Source organism: Humulus lupulus, chromosome 9 (genome assembly GCF_963169125.1).
Source record: "Humulus lupulus chromosome 9, drHumLupu1.1, whole genome shotgun sequence".
NCBI classification, from domain to species: Eukaryota; Viridiplantae; Streptophyta; class Magnoliopsida; order Rosales; family Cannabaceae; genus Humulus; species Humulus lupulus.
In genome coordinates, this window is record NC_084801.1 from 50,529,053 (window position 1) to 50,550,326 (window position 21,274).

Here is a 21,274-nt window from a genome sequence, read left to right on the forward strand (position 1 = left end):
ACGGATGCACCAATTATAGGGGAACACGTACATATGGCATGATGAATTGGAATCAACCAGTATAGGCCTCCCAATGACGGCATTGTACTCCAAAGGGCAATCAAGTACTATGAAAGTAGCGAGTAATGTCCTGGTAGCAGGCGCTGTACCTGCTGTCACTGGTAGTCTGATTGACCCTGCGGGGGCGAGTCCCTCACAAGAGAAGCCGTATATTGTTTGGTTGCAGGGCTCCAGGTCCTTAACGGAAAACTTCATGTGCTCCAGCGAAGACTTATACAGGATGTTTACCGAACTTCCTGTATCAACTAGCACTCTCTTCACCATCATGTTGGCCATTTGGATATCTACGACCAGCAGATCAGAATGTGGGAACTAGACATGCTGGGCATCGCTATCAGAGAAGGTTATTTCTCCCTCTTCTGACCGAGCCTTTTTTTGGCGCGCGATCATCCACAGTCATCATCTCGATGTCCTGGTCATGGCGCAGAGTCCGAGCATATCGTTCTCTGGCCATTCTGCTATTTCCCGTGAGGTACGGGCCTCCACAAATGGTTAACAATGTGCCAGTTACGGGGTCAGGCTGCAAAGGTGGCGAGCGTTGGCGTGTGGGCGCTTGCTCGTTGCCACCCGGAGCTTCTCGTTGGGAATTTCCCGAGGCCCGTATATATCTCCTCAAGTGTCCTTGTCTAATAAGGAACTCGATCTCATCCTTCAACTGGTTGCCACCCGTAGTCGTTATGATAACGACAGAACTTGGTAGTGTCTCTTCTCGAAATATCCTTTCGAATGGGAGCAGGTTTCTTATAAGGCACACTGGAACTTGTGGCCTGATAAACCTCTCCCCGAGACTCAATAAGGGTAGTATAGTTAGTGAACCGAGGTTCATAACAATTACCCTTGGATCGTTTATTGTCAGAGGTGGAAGGCTCATTGTGTGGACGTTTCCCCCCATTCTTGCCATTGCCGTTGCCGTTCTCGTTGCCTTTGCCGTTGCCGTTGGGCTTGGACCCATTGGCAGCTTTGGCAGGCTCGGTAGTCCCTTTGTCCTTGCCTGGGGGCTTTCCTTCATTGGCGATGGCATCTTCGAGCTTGATGTAACGATCAGCCCGATCCAAGAATTCCTGGGTAGTTCTAACCCCATGTTTTCTGAGGCTGTCCCAGAGAGGCGTGCGGCGCTTAACCCCTGCGGTTATGGCCATCATCTTGCCTTCGTCTCCCACTGTTTTTACTCTAGCAGCTGCTCACATAAAGCGCTGGATGTAGTCCTTCAGTGGTTCTCCGTCTTGCTGGCGTATTTCAACCAGCTGGTTTGCCTCAGTCGAGTGCACACGACCCGCGTAGAACTGTCCGTAAAACTCCTTTACGAACATTTCCCAGGAAACTATACTTGCAAGAAGGAATTTGAAAAACCACTCCTGTGCGGCATCAGAAAGTGTTGCAAGGAAGATCCTGCACCGTGCGTCTTTGGACACTTTCTGAATGTCCATTTGTATCTCAAACTTGTTGACGTGAGATACTGGGTCACCATACCCATCAAAGTTCAGAAGCGTAAGCATCTTAAACTTGCCAGGAGTTTCTGCCATAGCTATCCTCTGGACGAAAGGAGTGCCTTTTCTCCTATCGTGGTCGATATAAGATGTTCTTCCCCCGACCAGTTGTTGTACCGCCTGGTTGAGGACATCTATCTGGGCTTGCACGGCGCCAGGAATCGCCGTGGCCTCTGGCGCTGGGGGGACATTCTCGTCTTGCCGCTCCCGGCGATCGTTGAGTACGTCTCTCAAATCCTCCTCTCTCCTCCGCTGCTCGCTAGCTCCGAGCCGGTTGAAGACGTTCTTTTGTCTGGGCTGCCCCCCAGTGTCCCGTCTATCGAGCTGGTCATCCCTAAGCAGCAGGCTTCTGCCTCCACCCCTTTCTACATTCCTCCGATCGGCATTTCCTCTGCCTAAGTCAGCCTCATTATAACCATGGCCATCTCTGAATCTTGATTGGTTATGGTGGGATAGACTGTTCCCTCGATTGCCTTCCCGGACTGGAACCTCCCAAGCATTAGAGGGTGGCCTGCGTTGGTCGATGGGTCCCCGTGCATTATCATCCTGTGGGGGGCCTCAGACCGCAGAGCCTGACTCTGAGTTCCTTCTGTTACCAGAGGATGCTGTCCTCTGCTCGAAGGGTTTGGCTCGTCGCCCCTATGGCGTCTAGGACTGCGAGGCAGCTGCCCGGCCCTATTCTACCTCTGCTGCAGGAGATTGCCGCTACCAGCTTGGGATGGAGGCCATACTTCAGGGTCCCTTAGTGGGACATCGTCCTGAGGCACCGATGGTTGCTAGAGCCTTTGTGGGCTCGAGGGTTGGATAGGCGGGCTAGGATTGGGACCCCTGTGGGGTGGCCCATTCGCAGGTTGATCAGGCTGCGAGGTAGGTGCAGCCTTATTCCTAGCCAGTTGTAGGGCTGCCTCGAGGGCTTCCATGGCCTCCCTCTGGTGACGGTCCATCTCCGCCTGTCTTTCACTCAGCTCCAGGAGCTGCCGTTCAATTTCTTGTTGCTGCCGCGCCATGATTTCGGCAGCACTTTTCTGGCTGGCCCTCAGATTGGCCAGTTCATCCTGCAATACCCCTAGGGTATTCTTCACCATCTCGGAGTCCATTTCTTCCTCATCAAATTCCAAATGTGGCTCATCCTTAGCCACGTTTGGAGGAGGAGGAGGCGGGTGAGATGGTGCAGCGCCGACCGCCTGTCCAGTTTTCTTAGTAGTTTTCGCCATTGATCTTTCAACGATAATGTATCAAGCTCTCAATGAAAGCACCAGAATGTTGACCCTGATTTTGGCCAACTGACATGGAGTCAAATATGCTTGATTTGGACAAACACGTTGGAAAGAATGTGATGACGAAACAATAAAGAACACAAGAGTTTATAGTGGTTCGGCCCCAGAATCTGGTAATAACCTACGTCCACTTGAATTGTTATTGATATAGGATTCAAAGGAGTGATCAAAGAACTAGGGTTCAATGAGTTTCGCCAGCCTCTGAAGTACAAGACAATATATCAAATAGGATAACTCTAATCTCCAGTGATCAGAAAGAAAAAAAGAAGAAGAAGATCCTTTTCCCTTGAGCCCTCCTTCTCTATTTATAGGCTCAAGGAGGATTTACATTAATTTGTTACAGATATTATTTCCTAAATAATCGGATACTCAGGAAATCATGGGAGACAATTTCAGATTCTATCATAACTGCATGAGATCTTTTCTGCGTATAGCATGCATACGACCAGATTGGTCGTATGAAGAAATCGAACATTGTGACAATAGATGTCTTCCTAGTCGATGGTCGAGCACGAATTCTGCCAGATGTCAGCCACGTGTACTTAATGTCTCCCATGTCATCCATATCTGATTTTTGGGATAACAAACCCGAGCTAGGTTTTCAGGTTAGGCAACATTGGTTGTCCCTGACACTGACATCACCCCAAGAAACACGGAGTGTGGTCTCCTCAACCAACCTGCAGAAGAGGTTACATACAGAATGTACACCGTTATTTAGAATAGTACTGCCACTACTTTAACGGATCCTGTCCTAAGGATCTCCTTAGAAGCCCACGCGGACCAAACTAAAGTTGCGTACTGTTGCCAGTTGTACAGTGTGATTATGCTCAAGCTGACCTAATAGGCCATGATTAAAGTATATTATTTTGCAAATTTCTTTGTATTAAGCCTCCATTAGCGAGTGAACCGTGATTATACCCCTATTGGGCCTGGATTAGTCCAGCCCAAGCCCATTACATCCAACTGCCTATAAATAGTACTAGTTGTGCACTGTAGAGGGGATCGCTAAATTTTCTCTTGTAAGAAATTACTCTGCTCAAAATTGCAGAAAACTCCATATCTAAAGTTCCCTAAGCTCTAATACAATAGACTCATGGACTAAGGCTCTTTAACGCCCCAACCACATAAAAACGCTGGTGTGATTATCTTTAAATCCTTTCTTTTAGCTCTCTTATCTTTCATAATTCTAGTTTCTTAAAAACTCAGTAAACAATACTAATCCACTTTTCGGCCTTTAGCCAGATCTTTATTGCCTTCAAAAACTGGAGGGTTTTGTTTCCTAAACCTTACGTAAAGGGGTTTCCATCTGTTCCCAGCCTCTGGCGGCTGAACTACTGTTGGCACCATCACAGGTGGTACCTTTGGCAAAATGTTCCCTGCGGGAACCTATTGATGTCTCAGGATGTGGATCTCTTCTTCCTGCCTCAATAATTTGGCTTGCATATCAGCAAGCACTTGCTGACAGTTCTCAGGAGATGGCAGAGGGGTCTGACCTTGATTCTCATTCTAACCATGTCTATCATTCTGGCCCTGATCTTCCTGGCCAGCTGAAGAATCTATTTTCCTTGGAAGTATAATTCCAAGCTTATACCTTGCTACAATAATCAATTCGGCCAGTTAGGTAGTAATAACTAAACCTCTTGTCACCTCACAGTCCAAGACTAAACAAATAATCATTCACATTCAACAACCATGCTAATAAGGATGTCAATTCATATTCATATCCAAGCATGGTTGTAATAAGCACTTTCTAACATTCATAACCAAATAACAATGTTAATAAATATTTTTTGGCATACATGTATCTATGAAAATGCTAACGAGCGTGTCCTGACCTACATGTCCACAAAACAACTCTAATAAGCGCTTTCTTTGCATTCACAAGAAATGTCAGTGCTAATAAGCAAATCCTTATTATTCATGCAACAATCAAGGGTCGGGCCCTATCAAAATATCTCATGCTACCTAATAAGGTAGGCATATAAGGCATTTATATCCTACTTAAGCAGTTAAACACATAACCACATAAATAGTTACCAAACCCTGAGTCGAGCTTGTCTTTAGTGACAAGAGTAAATGCCCAGCCTGTATTCAGGAACCTGTAACTTAGCACGCTTTGATACCAAGTTATAACTCCCTGGATAGCTAAGACTATTACACTGTGTATTTTATATAGTGCTAGGCTCGCTAATCGAGTCATTTGACCATAAATGTGATTAACGGTTTAGGATTAAAAAATTTGGCCAAAAGGAATAGTCTTTTCATTAAAACTTTTAGTACGTACATGGGATCCCAAAATAAACGCCTCCAAGGTCCTTTACAGTTTAAAAAGGATAAATACAACTTAAGATTACAAACAGCCCTCCTAGGTGGCAAAATAGGGTTCGACCCTAGTTCCTCTGAAAAACCCTGGCCGTGGTGGTCGAGCAGTCGCATATGTACACGTCGCCACCGAAGCTCTCCAACTCATGGTTGGTCCAGCTTTCCTTTCCCCTTACCTGCACCACATAGCACTCATAAGCCAAGGCTCAGTAAGAAAACTTAAACATGCTCATAAGCAATCAATAACATATCATAGAATCATATTAAGCATGCCTAGCGGTAATAACCCTACTCATGCATTTGTTCTATGCAAATAAGTGAATATACTGTCAAACAGGGACCCGCTGCCTTATCCTCTGTGTAACCAACCTTAGAGCTAGCCCAGCGTACCTGGTGCTTAATTTTCCATGACCATTAGGTCGAACAAGCGTATAATGCGCTCCTGATTAGGCCTAAGCAAAACGACTAGCGCTCACTAATAAGTAAATGTTTTTCGACCAGCGATCAGCGCCATTTCCATTCTTAACTCATAAGTCAAGCCTTTCTCAATCAGATAATGCAAACAGGCATTCATTACATAAAAAATATCTAGATATAGAGCATTCAGCATGCTTAATTGAGCAATCACAGACATAATCATAATCATGCACATTTACAGGGGCCCAGACCCTAATCCAATCCATATTTAACAATCGAGCCAAGCCCTAATCACGTACATCACGTATTGGGTGAATTTTTCTTACCTTTGGTTCGAGTGCAAGCAATTAGGCAAGCAGGCATGACTCCGGAGAATGATCCTCTCCCAAGCCCTAGCGGTAACCTAGTCACAACCTAAAATGTTCTCATTACTATTTGATTCCATAATTGAACCCCGGGACCAATCCCGTGCTCTCGGGACCTCCAATTCCTTCACACGGGGTGGTGAAACCATCCCCCAAACCCCTGGGTCTACGCCCTAAAAATGTAAAACAAAGGCCCTTGAAAATGGCCTAGCTCCGCTACACAGCCTTACAGGCACTGCGGCACCCAGCCAGGGCCCCCTACCTGATAGAGTATTTTTATAGTATTTTAAAATGTTATTTCATTTAATTTTTTAGGTTTATTTAGTAATTTTTGTGCAGTATGACTTTTTGTTGCTCGTGTTTGATGATATTTCACATTTATGGGAAGTAAGTGATAAATGACCGCGTTTGGCTTCAAAAGTATGGAAATTGTTGAAAAAAGACATTTGAGTCGCGGCGCTTGGAATTAGAGCCACGGCGCTGCGATTATACAGAGAGGTCGAACCATCGAGAAGTCCAAGGCTGTGGTGCTATTGGTTGGGGAATTTGAGCTGCGACACAAGAATATTAGAGTCGTGACGCTTGAGCAGACAGAGACCAGGTGCTTTCCAAATTTTGGACACGGGCTGCGGGGCCTGAGTGGTTAATTCGCAGAATAAGGCATTTTACTCAAGGGCAAAAGCAGGATTTCACATCCAAAGCACAGATTACTATTTAATCATCATTATGACGGATTTTGAAAAAGAGAACCCTAAGGAGGAGGCTTGTTGGCCCTAGATTAAGAAAAACACTGCTTGTTTTATTATTATTTTTATTTCTCGATTTCCTCTTCATCTTAATTCCTTAGGTTATTTTCCATGAACAATTATCTAAAATTTATTGTCATTATGTTATCTATGAACTAAATCGTCTATCTAGGGGTTAATGTAGTCGCTTGAATTTCGATTTAATTTTATTATGATGTTCTATTGATACTTTTTCTTTATTCTAATCTACATGATGTTCTCCTGATGCTAGTAAATACTTGATCCCTATTTGCTTGATTTATGATTTTTATTCAAAACTCGAAAGATGCGAATGGAATATGCTACCGTTATAAAGATATAGGTTACATATTGAACGAGAGTACTTGTATAACTTGTGTAGCAATTACGTTACCATTCTTAATGTCTAATGTTTGTTTAAGTTTATCACAGAGATGTAGAAAAATTGAATATAGGTTGAGATCTTATATCTTGAAAATGAATAGGAATCAGTTTTTGTTAACCTGCTATTAGAATAGGAAGAAGAGCTTTAGAACTGATTAGTAAAATTAATAGAATGAAAAGTTGATGAAATTAATTCTCTAGGCTTTTTGTTATTGATTTTATCTTTTGATTTATGGTACTATTTACATTTATTTTAATTGTGTTCATATTTTATAATTATTCGTTTCAATTTTAATCACCAAATAGAAAGTGAAAAGAGATTATTGGTAATAAGTTAATAGTCTCTGTGTGACGATATTCGGTCTTACAGAATTTATTACTTGACACGACCACGTACACTTGCGTGCATATTTTACCGATCAAGTTTTTGGCGTCGTTTTCGGGGACTAATATGCAATATCAAAATTAATTGTTTTTCGTTCTATTTTGGTTTTATTTTAACATTTTCTAATTTGAGTTTCTGTTAACTTTCTCAATTTCAGGTGACTTAGTTTATGCGATGTCAGGGTTCGAATATACTAGTGCCTTTTGATTCTGAGATTGAGAAGACCTGCAAAGGTAAAAGAAAACAGAAAAGACTAGAAAGAATGGCACAAAATGTTAATGATGTTGCCAACAACAATCTGAATCAGGGTGATGAGGGTAATGATGCAGCTGAGGCTGACCCACCACTGAGGGACTATGTACTCCCTACTGTTACAGGGATACACTCTAGCATTTGCCCACCTATTGTCGAGGCAAATAATTTTGAGATCAAGCCTTCGATTATCCAAATGGTTCAGGATTGCGTTCAGTTTGGGGGGCTTCCTAATAAGCATCTGAACCTCCATATTACTAACTTTTTGGAGTTATGTGCTACTTTCAAAATGAATGGAGTAAGTAATGATGCAATCTGTTTGAGGCTATTCCCATTTTCTTTGAGAGACAGAGCTAAAAGTTGATTGATTTCACTGCAAGCCAACTCCATTGCGACATGGGAGGACCTTGCCCAAAAATTCCTTGCTAAGTATTTTCCTTTCGCTAAATCAGCCCGGATTAGAGGTGAAATAAATAATTTCTGTCAATTTGAGGGGGAATCATTATATCATGCTCGGGAAAGGTTTAAAGAGGTGCTTCAAAAAGGTATAGTGAAATGGATGTTGCTGCACACTTTTTATAATGGGCTGAGGGGAGACACAAAGACTATAATATATGCAGCAACAAGGGGAGCATTTATGAGCAAAAGTGCTAACGAAGTGTATAAGCTCTTGGAGGAGATGGCCATGAATAACTATCAATGGCCAACTGAGCGAGAAAATAAGAAGGTGGTGGGAGTTATAGAAGTTGATCCTATTGCTATGCTCACAGCTCAAATTGCTTCGTTGACCAAGCAAATATAACAACAAAATAACATTTTTAGCTCAAGTGATGCAACTACAACCCTCTCCTATCATTTATGAGACATGTGGAGGCCCTCATCACTTTGAGCAATGTCCAGCGATGGGTTCTTATTCACCAGATGATATTCCACTTGAAAAGGTGCAAGCCATTGGTAATTATATGAGGCAACCGAATAACAAACCATACTCCAACACCTATACTCCAGCATACAAGAATCATCCAAATCTGTAATGGAGTAATAATCAAGGGCACCAACCACAATATCATTCAAATCTGCCTCAATATCCTCCACATAGACCATCCTATGGCCTAAATCAAAGATCCTTTTATGACACTCAAAGGCCACAAATCCACAACATCGACAGCCATCGCCTCAAGTGACTAAACCAGAGGTACCCGCTGATTTATTGAGCAAATTTATGACAGAAACCAAATCCTCCATTCGGATCTTAGAAACACAAGTTGGACAACTTGCAAAGTTAATGGTAGATCATAATTGAGGGGGTCTGCCTAGTTCAACAGTAGAGAACCCCAAAGACCAATGTCAAGCTGTCACTTTGAGGAACGACACTGAGTATGATGGGCCTACAGTGGAAGACAAGGGAAAGAAGATAGAGGGTCAACATGTCACTAGTCCAGCACAAGAGGAGGTTACTGAAGACCTTCCAAAGAAAAAGAAGTCGATATACACCGAGCCTGCAATGAAGATTCCTTATCCTCAGTGGTTCCACAAGGCCAATCTTAACAAACAATTCTCCAAATTTCTCGAGGTATTTAAGAAACTCACATTAACATTCCCTTTGCTGAGGTTCTTGAAAAAATTCCTAGTTATGTGAAGTGTATGAAAGAGTTATTGTCTAATAACAGAAAAATGGAGGATTATGAAACCGTGGCTTTGACAGAAGAGTGTATTGCAATTATTCAAAAGAAGCTTCTTCAAAAGTTAAGAGATCCGGGTAGTTTCACTATACCTTGCACCATTGGGAATTTTCATTGTGAAAGGGCTTTGTGTGATTTGGGTGCAAGCATTAATCTAATGTCGTTGTCTGTATTTAGAGTAACACATCCCCGATGTATTATTGAAGATGTTCTTGTTAAAGTGGATAAATTTATCTTTCCCGTAGATTTTATTGTGCATGATATGGAGGAAGATGAAGATGTTCCAATTATTTTAGGGAGACCATTTTTAGCCAACGGTTAAGCCTTGATAGATGTTCAAAAAGGAGAGTTCAGGCTAAGAGTGCAGGGCGATGAGGTTGTATTTAATGTGTTCAAGGCTTTGAAGTATCCTAGAGAAAGAGATAATTGTTTTAGTATGAATGTAATTGAGGAAAGTTTGTCAAAGGGAAAACTCGTCAAAGATCCGCTTGAGATGAGTCTTATTTCACCAAGTATCGACGACTGTGCTGGCACTGAAGTCGTTGAATATGGTAATTGGTCAAATTTTGTTGGACCTGTTTATAAGAAGAAATATGAGCAACTTGGATGTAATGACCTAACTAACTTAAAGACCTTGGACCATTAAAAACCACTAAGACATAACTACTATTTTCGAATACATACATAAAATAATATAACTTTATTAGAAAATCCAAAATATGGGATCCCATTGTTATTACATAAAATCATAAAGAAAACAAAACCTTTCATTAATTGTTCAAATACTAAATGCAGAAAAACATAAATACATAATCAAAAAGACTTGAAACAAAATGTCATCCTCGATCTTTCCCATCAGTCCATTCATTCATCTTGCCCAATACACATGCCAAAGTTTCCATGAATCCATCCCGCCTTCCAAGCTTATTTTCATGCACCATATAAAATGAAAAGAATGAGCCTAATGCCCAGCAAAGAAAATCTACTAAAACACATCATAAACCATAAGTCTAAAAACATAAATCGTAAAATGTATGACGTAAAACATAAAACGTAAAACGTAAATCATAAAACATAGGACTACAATATTAATTGCCATTAACTCATTACCATAGTATGTGATAGAAACCATCTAGGTCCTCTTGCTACTATTCGAGGTAGGTTAAATCATAACTATAGTCTACGATAATGATAAAAAACTTGGGTTTTGCTTATTTTCTATCTGAGCAACCATATTTCCCAAGCGACTACAACATAAAACATATACATATATACATACACACACATAGCATAACACATAAAATTTAACCTATTTTCCTTACCAAAAATTGAGATATTGGAGACAAGAACGGGATTGAAAACTCTGAAAACCAAGCAGTAAAATCATAAGTTTTCTAAAGAAAAGAAGATGAATTGAAGATCTAAACCATGAAGATAAGAACTTACCAAAAACCTTCAGTTTCAAAGAGAATCAAACACCTAACTAGAAGCCATTATAACAAGTTAAGAGTTGAAGAAAATGAAAAGAATAAGAAGAACTATAATGAACTAAACCCAAGGATAAAAGTACCTTAGATTAGAACTTCGATCTACACCTCAATACCGAAATAACACTATATCTTACATCCCAAGTGTTTAGAAAAACTTGGATTGGAAAGCTTTTAACCCCAAAACCATAGTGTTTCTCTCTAGAATGAACTTAGCAGCATGGAGGCTCTGAAGAATACTTGAATGGTGAAGAAAATGGCTAAGTGAAAGGTCTTATTTTTAGAGTTCAAGGAGTGGAACTAACTCCTTTTAAAATGAATAAATAATTGAATAAAAATTGAATTTTCTGCTAAGCAGATGCCCAGAACTCGGTCAAAAACGTTCAAGAGCAAGTCTAAGTTGTTGAGGATTGTTTCTATCTCAGATTCCATGGATTTTCAAAACATACAAGTGGAGCTGATATATCGCCTCCTGTAGGAGATATATCGCCTCCCCCTTTGTCCCGAGCCTCCGTGTTTTCATTCGTGCGAAGTCAACGTGTTTTCTGTGTCACCCATAGGCAATATATCAGTTCCTATAGCTGTGATATATCGACATACGCTAATATATTAAACACGTTTTTGCACACTTTCAGCACACTTAAAGTTTGTTTAAACAACTTTGACTGAGTAAAATGTAATCCTAACAGTTGAGGGAAGATTTTAGACTTCCTAGGTTTATCCTTGATTAATTTATTCATCTAAAATCCTTAAATCATTAATTAACATACATGTGACAAGTGCCACATTCTTAATTATTCTATCTAAACCTTAGGTTATAATAAATATCATTTCTAGGACCAGCTATATTAATCAAACCTTATATTAAAATTAATATTTCTAAACTATAGGCTAAAATTATAAAATCCATAACTATCTCTATGAGTTTCCAACTAAATCTCGGCTTGAACCAATAACCAAGAAAACTAAAATACTAAGCTATAGACCACTACCATCTATTGAGAAGCCACCAGTACTTTAATTGAAGACTTTATCGAAACATCTTAAGTACGCTTATTTGGATAAGAATGACACTGTCCTGGTTATTATTTCAACTTCATTATATACTGTTGAAGAGGAAGAATTATTAAGAGTGCTTCGAGCTCATAAATTGGCCATTGGTTGGACCTTAGCTGATATAAAAGGTATTAGTCCATCTACTGTTATGAACCGCATTCTAATGTAAGAGGAAAACAAGCCTAGTATTAACGCTCAAAGGAGGTTAAATCCCACTATGTAAGAGGTGGTTGGGAAATAAATTTTGAAGTTGTTAGATGCTCGTGCTATTTATCCAATCTTGGATGATTCGTTGGTAAGCCCGATACAAGTGGTTCCGAAAAAAGGTGGAATGAGGGTAGTCAAAAATGAAAACAATGAGTTAATTCTAACTTGCACAGTGACGGGGTGGAGAACTTGTATTGATTACTGGAAATTAAACAAGGCAACAAGGAAAGACCACTTCCCTTTGCCTTTTGTTGATCAAACGCTCGATAGACTGTTGGGCCATCAATTCTATTGCTTCCTAGATGGGTACTATGGTTATCATCAATGTAATGCCCCAAATTCTCCGATGAATTTAACGGCGTGAACAGTAGGCCGGGAGGGCCGTACTTGCTTAATTATGTTATTAATTGATAAAATGCATGTATATGTTGATTATATTATGATATGATGTGAAATGCATGCATGAGAGTCCATGTTTTTAATTACAGGGGTGTGATGGTAATTTGGCCCGTTGAGGGTAAATTGATTATTTGTTCGCATGTTGGTGATATGTTTTAAGGCCACATTATAATGTGGATTTGTTCGAGCTATTCGGCATGAGACGATCTTTAAATGTTTAAGTAGCGGTTTAGTCATAACGGGAATAAGTTCGAGGCTCGGGGTGAGTCTCGGGATGTTTTAATGATTAGAACGTTGCTGGGAGTAAAAAGGGTAATGGGACATGAATTATTGGTGTTTGGGAATTTTGAGAGTAGCGGGAATCGGGAAGCGTTAATTATGATTAACGGTATAGCCGAAAGTACCAACTTTGCCCTTGGGAAGGCTTTAGAAACTTTTAAAGACCTAGGGGTATTTTAGTCATTTGGGTTTGGATTTATATGGCTTTGGATGGATGTAGAAACAGAGGAAAAACAGAGCAACTTCATTACCCTTCCCGTACATCCATTTCTCTCTTTCTTCCTTTGAAGTTTTTGGTCTCAATTTGAAGATACAAGCTAGGAAATCAAAGCTTGGGAGTTGTAGACTCGGTTCACCCATTGAAAAGGACTTTAATTCCATTTGAGGTAAGGATTCATCCATGAAAAACAAGCCATACTCTGTTTTACTTTATAGTTTTCAGCTTATAGTTTTGGTGTGGATAGTTGGAATCAATGGGAGTTTTTGTGTAAGATTGATTGGGTTTTGATGAGGGTGTGATGTAGATGAGGTTTAGGGGTTGAATTGGGTGTTTGGTGAGGTTTTGGATTGGTTTGGAGGGTTTGGTTTCAAGAAAAATCGCAAAGAAGATGAACCAGAAAGTTTCTGGTCTGTTCTGGGCGCAGCAGCGCCACTTGGGGCGCAACAGCGCTATTCAGGGCTCAGAGATGGGCTCTCTGACTTGGAAATAGGGCTGCAGCGCCATTTATTAGGGCTGCAGCGCCACTCACAGGGCTGCAGCCCCTTCTGATGGGGCTGCACGCTAGTCCATTTTTCAGCAAGCACATTTAAGGGCTCGGAATGATCCTTAAGGTTCGGGGTTTGGTTCCTTTGCCCCGTTTGAGTATTTTAAGCATCCCAAGAGTGGGGGATTGATCCCGGGAGTGTGATTTTAGATTGTGAACCATTTATTAATTTATTTTATTAATGGATTATAATTGGTTATGATTAGGTAACCGCTAAGGAATCTAAAGGTTGATCGTTCTCAAGGGTCGTTCTTTTACTCATTCTAGCTTGAACCAGAGGTAAGAAAAATGCACCCCAAGTGTGACATGCATGGAGATTCATGAGGCAGGTTGGTTGTGTTAATATGGACTTGGATTGAATAAAGAATGTTTAGCATATGTTGCTCACTTACTAATGGTACTGACTCATTAGTCAGATTTGGCAAAGGTGCTAGTATCAACTGTGAAGCTGTGACTTATTAGTCAGGTTCAGCAGTGGTATTGGGCACTGGTCACACTGCGCTGACTCATTAGTCAGGACGGCCTTAGCGTGTAACGCAAGCCAACAAAGATTGGATCTAATCAACTATTAGCATTGAATGGCTCAAAGAGCATTAATGCCAGACCGACCCCGAGGGTCGATGAATGAAATAAGCGCTTGGAGGCTAGTGGCTTACCTAGCAGCCACTCTCCCATTTGAAATAGTGACATGCTTGACAATCACTCAGTATGGTTTACCAGAACCTGTTGAAGGCTAGAGGCTTACCCAACAGCCACTCTTCCACTTGAATTAGTGACATGCTAGACAATCACTCAGTATGGTTTATCGGAACCTCATGTGATGTTCACTCATTTGTTTGAAAGCTTTATGCTCAGTGTGATTATAATGATAATCATTTGATAATGTGTTATGCAAAGTGTTATGTTTTCTTGCTGGGCTATGGCTCATGGGTGCTATGTGGTGCAGGTAAAGGGAAAGAGAAGCTCACCTAGCCTTGAGTGGAGAGCTGATGTGGTGATGTGCACATATGCGGCCGCTTGACCACCACGGCCAAGGAGTTCCCAGAGGAACTAGGGGGTTTACCCTATTTTTGCCGCTTAGGTCGGCGGGATTGTAAATTTTAAACAGTAGTGACCATTTTGTACTGAGAACAACTTGTAAATGTTTTATTTAGCTCTGCAGAGCAGTTTGTAATGAAAATCTCCATTTCCTTTTTACTGGTTTTATACCTTAACCTGTTAATTACACGTAGAGCACATTTTTGACCAAAGGACTCGGGTAGCGAGTCAAATTTCCGGTCCACCGTTCACCTTAACTGTTCTGGGGTAACCAGGGCGTTACAATCAAATACCTATTTCTTCTGAAGACCAAGAGAAAATGACTTTCACTTGTCCTTATGATACATTTTCTTTTCATAGAATGTCATTTGCATTATGCAATGCTCCTGCTACTTTTCAACGATGCATGATGTCACTATTTTCTGATATGGTGGAAAAGAGCATTGAAATATTTATGGATGATTTCTCGATCTTTGGCTCCTCATTTGATATGTGTTTAAAGAATTTGGAGAATGTGTTAAAAAGATGCGAAGAATCTAATTTGGTCCTGAATTGGGAAAAATGTCACTTCATGGTGATGGAAGGAATTGTTTTGGGCCATAAGATTTCAAGCAAAGGCATAGAGGTAGATCGTGCAAAGATATCAACTATTGAGAACTTGCCTCCTCCAATTTCAGTAAAGGGTGTTTGGAGCTTTCTTGGACATGCTGGATTTTATAGGAGATTTATTAAAGATTTCTCAAACATATTTAAACCCATATATGCACTATTAATGAATGGAGTACAATTTAATTTTGATGATGATTGTCAACGTGCCTTCAATACTTTGAAGGAGAAATTGATCTCTGCACCAGTCGTGGTACCACCGAATAAGGAACTCCCCTTTGAATTGATGTGCGATGCGAGTGATTATGCAGTGGGAGCAGTTCTGGGAGAGCAAATTGACAAGGTATTCTGAACAATTTATTATGCTAGTCGGACCTTGAATGATGCTCAATTAAATTATGCAACTACTAAGAAGGAATTACTTGCAATTGTCTTTGTGTTCGATAAGTTTAGGCTATATTTAATTAGTAATAAGGTGATTGTCTGCACAGACCATTCTGCTATTAAGTACCTTATGACCAAGAAGGATGCCAAACCCCACTTGATTCTATGAGTCCTATTATTGCAAGAGTTTGATATGGAAATTCGTGACAAAAAGGGGACATAGAAACCTAGCTGCAGATCATTTATCTAGATTGGAAAAAGAAGAAGAGCCTAATGAGAAAGAGGTAGAAATTGATGACAACTTCCCGGATGAACAGTTATGTTCTATTGAAAGTGAAGAAAAGCTATCGTGGTTCGCTGATTATGTCAATTATTTGGTAGCTAAAGTTGTGCCTCCAGACATGTCAAGGTAGCAACTTAAAAAGTTTTATTCGAAAGTCAAACATTATTATTGGGATAAGCCAATTCTCTTTCATCATTATGTTGATCAAATAATTAGAATATGTGTCTCGAAAGAGGAGATGATTTCTATTCTTACTCATTGCCATACTTTTCATTGTGGTGGTCACTTCGTAGGAACAAGGACAACAGCAAAAGTTCTGCAATGTGAGTTTTATTGGCCTACGTTATTTAAAGATGCTAGTGCATTTTTCAAGAATTGTGATCGTTGTCAAAGGACTGGTAACATATCTAGAAGAGATCAAATGCTAATGACTGGATTTCTAAAAGTTGAGTTGTTCGATGTGTGGGGAATATACTTTATGGGACCTTTCCCGTCATCTTATAATAACAAGTACATTTTGCTTGCGGTGGACTATGTTTCTAACTGGGTGGAAGTTGCAGCAACTCCTACTTGATATGGTAAAGAGGTACTTACATTCCTTCAATAAAATATTTTTACCCGGTTCCGTACTCCAAGTGCAACTATTAGTGATAGAGGAAGTAACTTTTGCAACAAGTCATTCACTACTTTATGTGATCGTTATGGAGTTCATCATCGAAAGGCTATGTTTTACCATCCACTTGCAAATGGTCAAGCAGAAGTTTCAAATCGAGAGATTAAGAGTATACTGGAAAAGATTGTAAATACATCAAGGAAGGACTGGTCGAAAATGCTTGATGCTTCACTTTGGTCATATTGCATAGCCTTCAAGACTCTGATCGGTATGTCACTGTATCGATTGGTGTTTGGTAAGGCCTGTCATTTACCGGTGGAACTGGAGCACAGAGCTTGCTAGGCTATGAAAAAGCTGAACATTGATCTCTTTATGGCAGGACAGAAAAGGTTTATGGAGTTGAACGAGCTCGATGAATTTCAAAATGAAGCCTATGAGAATGCAATGATTTATAAAGAAAAGTCCAAGGCCTTTCACGATAAAAGGATACTTAGGAAGGATTTCCAATTGGGAGACAAAGTGTTGTTATTCAACTCCCGATTAAAGCTCAATCCGGGTAAATTGAAGTCGAGATGGTTGAGACCATACACAGTTATTGTCTCATTGCCTTATGGAGTGGTGCAAATTCATAGCGAGAAAACGGGACACTTTGGGGTGAATGGTCAGAGATTAAAGCACTATTTGGAAGGCCGGTGGAAAAATGCAAGTCTGTGGTGATCTTGGAACCCCTCTAAATTGGGTGTTCAAAGTCCGGCTAAATGATGTTAATGAAAACGTTATTTGGGAGGCATCCCAAGTTCTTTTTAGTATTTCAATTCTTTTAATTGGACAAGTATTTTTGTTGGTTTTGGTTTGGTGTTAAATTTTTATTTTTGATTTAGTTTTTCTTCATAATTTTGGACCTCTAGACTTTAGATTGTAAATTGAGTCGTGGAATTCATGAAAACTATAAAACTATAAACAAAATGGATTTTTTCTTCAGGAACCCATTTAAGTCGCGGCGCCCCAATATTTGAGCCGCGGCGCAAGCACAAACAGAGAACTCAAGAATTTTTGTGAGTGCCCAGGCACTGCGGCGCCCTAACATTGAATTGCGGCTCACATCCCCAAAATTTAGCCTAAATTTTGACACGAGCCATGGCGCTACACCTTATGCGCCGCGGCGCTTAGTCGCGAAATTGCTATAAACCTTAAGTCTTCTGTGTTTTCCCTCACTTCATCATTTTCTCTCTACACAGTCTGAAATTCGCACCTGCATTACACCATTGTTTCAGGCCAACCCATCAAATATTTCCATAATATCTTTCATAATATTCCTATAACCTTTATTCAAACACTTTTCCTCCAGTACTTTGACTTAAATCCCCTTTCAATTCCATTCTTACCATTCATAACCCTAATTTCAAATTTTGGGGGAGCTTGTGCAATCTGTGGAGAGCTTGAGGAATATCTTTCATCCAATTTTCATTATGGGTAATTATTTTTCTCTTATTCTTTGAATATTTTGGTGTTTTTGACAGTATATTATTGTGAATTGGGTGGTTAAGAGTTATATTGTCTAGATTGGGTGTTGAGTGTTGTTTTGAAAAGCTTGTTTGTGAGATTTTTGGTGTTTTGTTGATTTGGGAAATGGCAAAAACATGGGGAGGTGTTGTCAAATGTTTTGTAGAATTTAAGTGTTAAGAAGTGTAATGGGACCTAAGAAATCGAGTCATGGAGCATCGTCATCTACGGGCAGTTTCTTATGATAAATCAAGGTTTGTAAGCAAAGAAGCTCAAGATAGACATGAGAGATTAAGAAAACAGATTTTAGTTCTAGAGAGAGGAATGGATTATCAGAATTTTCCTTTTGATGACTCGACCTATAAGCCTATTGGTGTTATACTTCAAGATAGAGGTTGGCAGTCATTGGTAAATGTTGACAGCATTCCTCAACCAAGTGTTTCTTTGGTATATGAGTTTTATGAAAAGTGGCCTGAGCAAGAGGATAATACATATTTTGTGTGGGGGAAGCGGGTGTCGGTTAGTGCTGTGACATTTAACAATTTTTATGAGCTTCAGTCTTACCCAAATGAGCAAGATGAGTATAATGCGTTCTTACACACTGAAATTAATTATGAGGAGGTGGCAGAGGTCATTGGTTTTCCTAGAGCTAGAGTTCTTTATACTCGTGATAAGCCCAAACATATGTATAGGTATCATCTCAACCGAATAGCACGTGCGTTCTTATATTTAGTGAGTGCTCAGTTGATCACTTCATCACATTTTCTGATATTGCTATGGACCGATTGCTTATGGTTTATGCAATCATGAAGGGGATGAAAATTGATGTGGGAAAACAGCTTAGAAATAGTATTGGTTTTATTTGTCGACTCACAAGAACTGGTGGATTGGGGCATGGATCCTTTATTACGGATCTGTGTGAAACTTATGGAATTCTGGTGCATCCGACTGATGTTAAAGGACGGGTGCAAGGCATTATTACTTGGGGTGTTGTTTATGGTTATTCTGCACCTATAGAAGTTTCTGATCCAAAGGAACAAAGACCGCATCGTTGTCGTCGTCGGCGTGCCGAGGCTATTCAACTAGAGGAAGCAGAGGAAAATGTAGTGGCTGCTAATGATGAGGATCCAATAATGGTGATTGGTGGACCGATTAATCCTCATGTCTAATATACACATGATTAGTTGAATTATATTATTCAGCAGAACAACCTTATGCAACAATATTGGATAGCTAGGAATGCATATGAGCATACACATGTCGATCAACTAAATGCTTTGGTCGGTCATTGGAATTTGAATGGAGGGCAGAAGTTTTATTTTCAATATCCTCCAGAGTTTCATCCTTATGAGCAGCCTTATTTTCAATATCCTCCAGAGTTTCATCCTTATGAGCAGCCACTGACTCCTCCACCCTACTGATGTGGTGATTGGGTAAGTTTTATTTTCCTTTAAAAAAAATTAACACATTAGGGGCAATGTGTTATTTAAGTTTGGGGGAGGAATTACTTTATTTTGTTTTGTTTTAGTTTTTTTTTTAGTTGTTTTTAGTGTTTATAATTATGAATCATGTTGTTTTGGAAGCCAATGATACTTATAACCATGTGATGTGAGTGATTTTTTTTTTTGACAAACTATGTGAATTCATGTGCTTAATTAATTTAGTGATTAGCTTTGATGTGAGTTTAATTGTCATAAAATCTTTGATTAATAAATTTCTTACAATGCATTAGTATATTCATGTTAAGTGGGTTTGTGGATTTGTGGATCAAAAATTTGAAAATATTCTAGAACTTGTATAGTTTGTTGACTAAGTTGAAATTGGAATAATACATGCTTAGGAAGATGATTTAGGCAATTTTTTGTTTTGTTTTGTTTTGTTTTAGTTTTATTTGTTTTGTTTTAGTTGTTTTTAGTGTTTATAATTATGAATCAAGTTATTTTGGAAGCCAATGATACTTATGACCATGTGATGTGAGTGATTTTTTTTTTTTGACAAACTATGTGAATTCATGTGCTTAATTAATTTAGTGATTAGCTTTGATGTGAGTTTAATTGTCATAAAATCTTTGATTAATAAATTTCTTACAATCCTTTAGTATATTCATGTTAAGTGGGTTTGTGGATTTGTGGATCAAAAATTTGAAAATATTCTAGAACTTGCATAGTTTGTTGACTGAGCTGAAGTTGGAATAATACATGCTTAGGAAGATGATTTAGGCAATTTTTTGTTTTGTTTTAGTTTTAGTTTTATTTGTTTTGTTTTACTTGTTTTTAGTGTTTATAATTATGAATCAAGTTATTTTGGAAGCCAATGATACTTATGACCATGTGATGTGAGTGATATTTTTTTTTTTTGACAAACTATGTGAATCCATGTGCTAAATTAATTTAGTGATTAGCTTTGATGTGAGTTTAATTGTCATAAAATCTTTGATTAATAAATTTCTTACAATCCTTTAGTATATTCATGTTAAGTGGGTTTGTGGATTTGTGGATCAAAAATTTAAAAAGATTCTAGAACTTGCATAGTTTGTTGACTAAGTTGAACTTGGAATAATACATGCTTATAAAGATGATTTAGGCAATTTTTTTAAAACGATTGAGCCTTTCAAGCCAACCTTAATATATTAAATCCCTAGTTACCCAAATTTTGAGCTTAATGTGAATTTTTTTTGTTCGCCACTTATTTTGAGCTAAATTGAAACGTTGTTATTTACCTTTCCCTTGGATATAAACCATGAGCATATGAAAAGTGATTGGGGGATGGATTGTAATTTGGTTTATATTGAGAAATTTGTGTCAATAACAGGAGAAAAATTGAGAGAAAAAGAAAGAAACAAACAAATTATTGAAAATGAACTACACTCCAATTGAAAGTATCATCAGAAAAGAAAGAAAATTGAAGAAAGAAAAAAATATATATTTCAGTTTATGAATTTTCTCTCAAAGTAAGAAAATTTGGGAAATTTGAGATTGTTTTTGGGGTTTGCGAGTGGATACAAGATAGGTTTGTTTGGTTGTGTGCTTATGGTATACTTTAGCCTAAATGTCATTTTCATCTACCTTTACCTTAGCCATTCAATTATAAGCGTAAAAGTCCTTTTGAATTTTTGAGCATGTGTTATCATATTAAGGGAGATTGTGAATTATGCAAGCATATGATATACTCGATTTTGATGGAATGATTTGCAAGATTTGACATGCATATGGTATTGTGATTTTGTGCTATTTATTGGTTGAGGTTGATTTGCATAGCGA

General features: G+C 39.2%; 2 protein-coding genes across 2 annotated transcripts; both read left to right on the forward strand.

The window, feature by feature from the left end:
• Positions 1 to 8,615: 8,615 nt before the first annotated feature.
• Positions 8,616 to 9,717, forward strand: LOC133799699 (uncharacterized). Its single transcript, XM_062237700.1, has 3 exons — positions 8,616 to 8,743; positions 9,031 to 9,324; positions 9,384 to 9,717. The coding sequence occupies exons 1-3, from the start codon at positions 8,616 to 8,618 to the stop codon at positions 9,715 to 9,717; spliced, it is 756 nt and encodes a 251-aa protein (XP_062093684.1).
• Positions 9,718 to 16,622: 6,905 nt separating this feature from the next.
• Positions 16,623 to 17,228, forward strand: LOC133799700 (uncharacterized). Its single transcript, XM_062237701.1, has 2 exons — positions 16,623 to 16,779; positions 16,891 to 17,228. Exons 1-2 carry the CDS (start codon positions 16,623 to 16,625, stop codon positions 17,226 to 17,228), a joined length of 495 nt encoding a protein of 164 aa, XP_062093685.1.
• Positions 17,229 to 21,274: the final 4,046 nt, after the last annotated feature.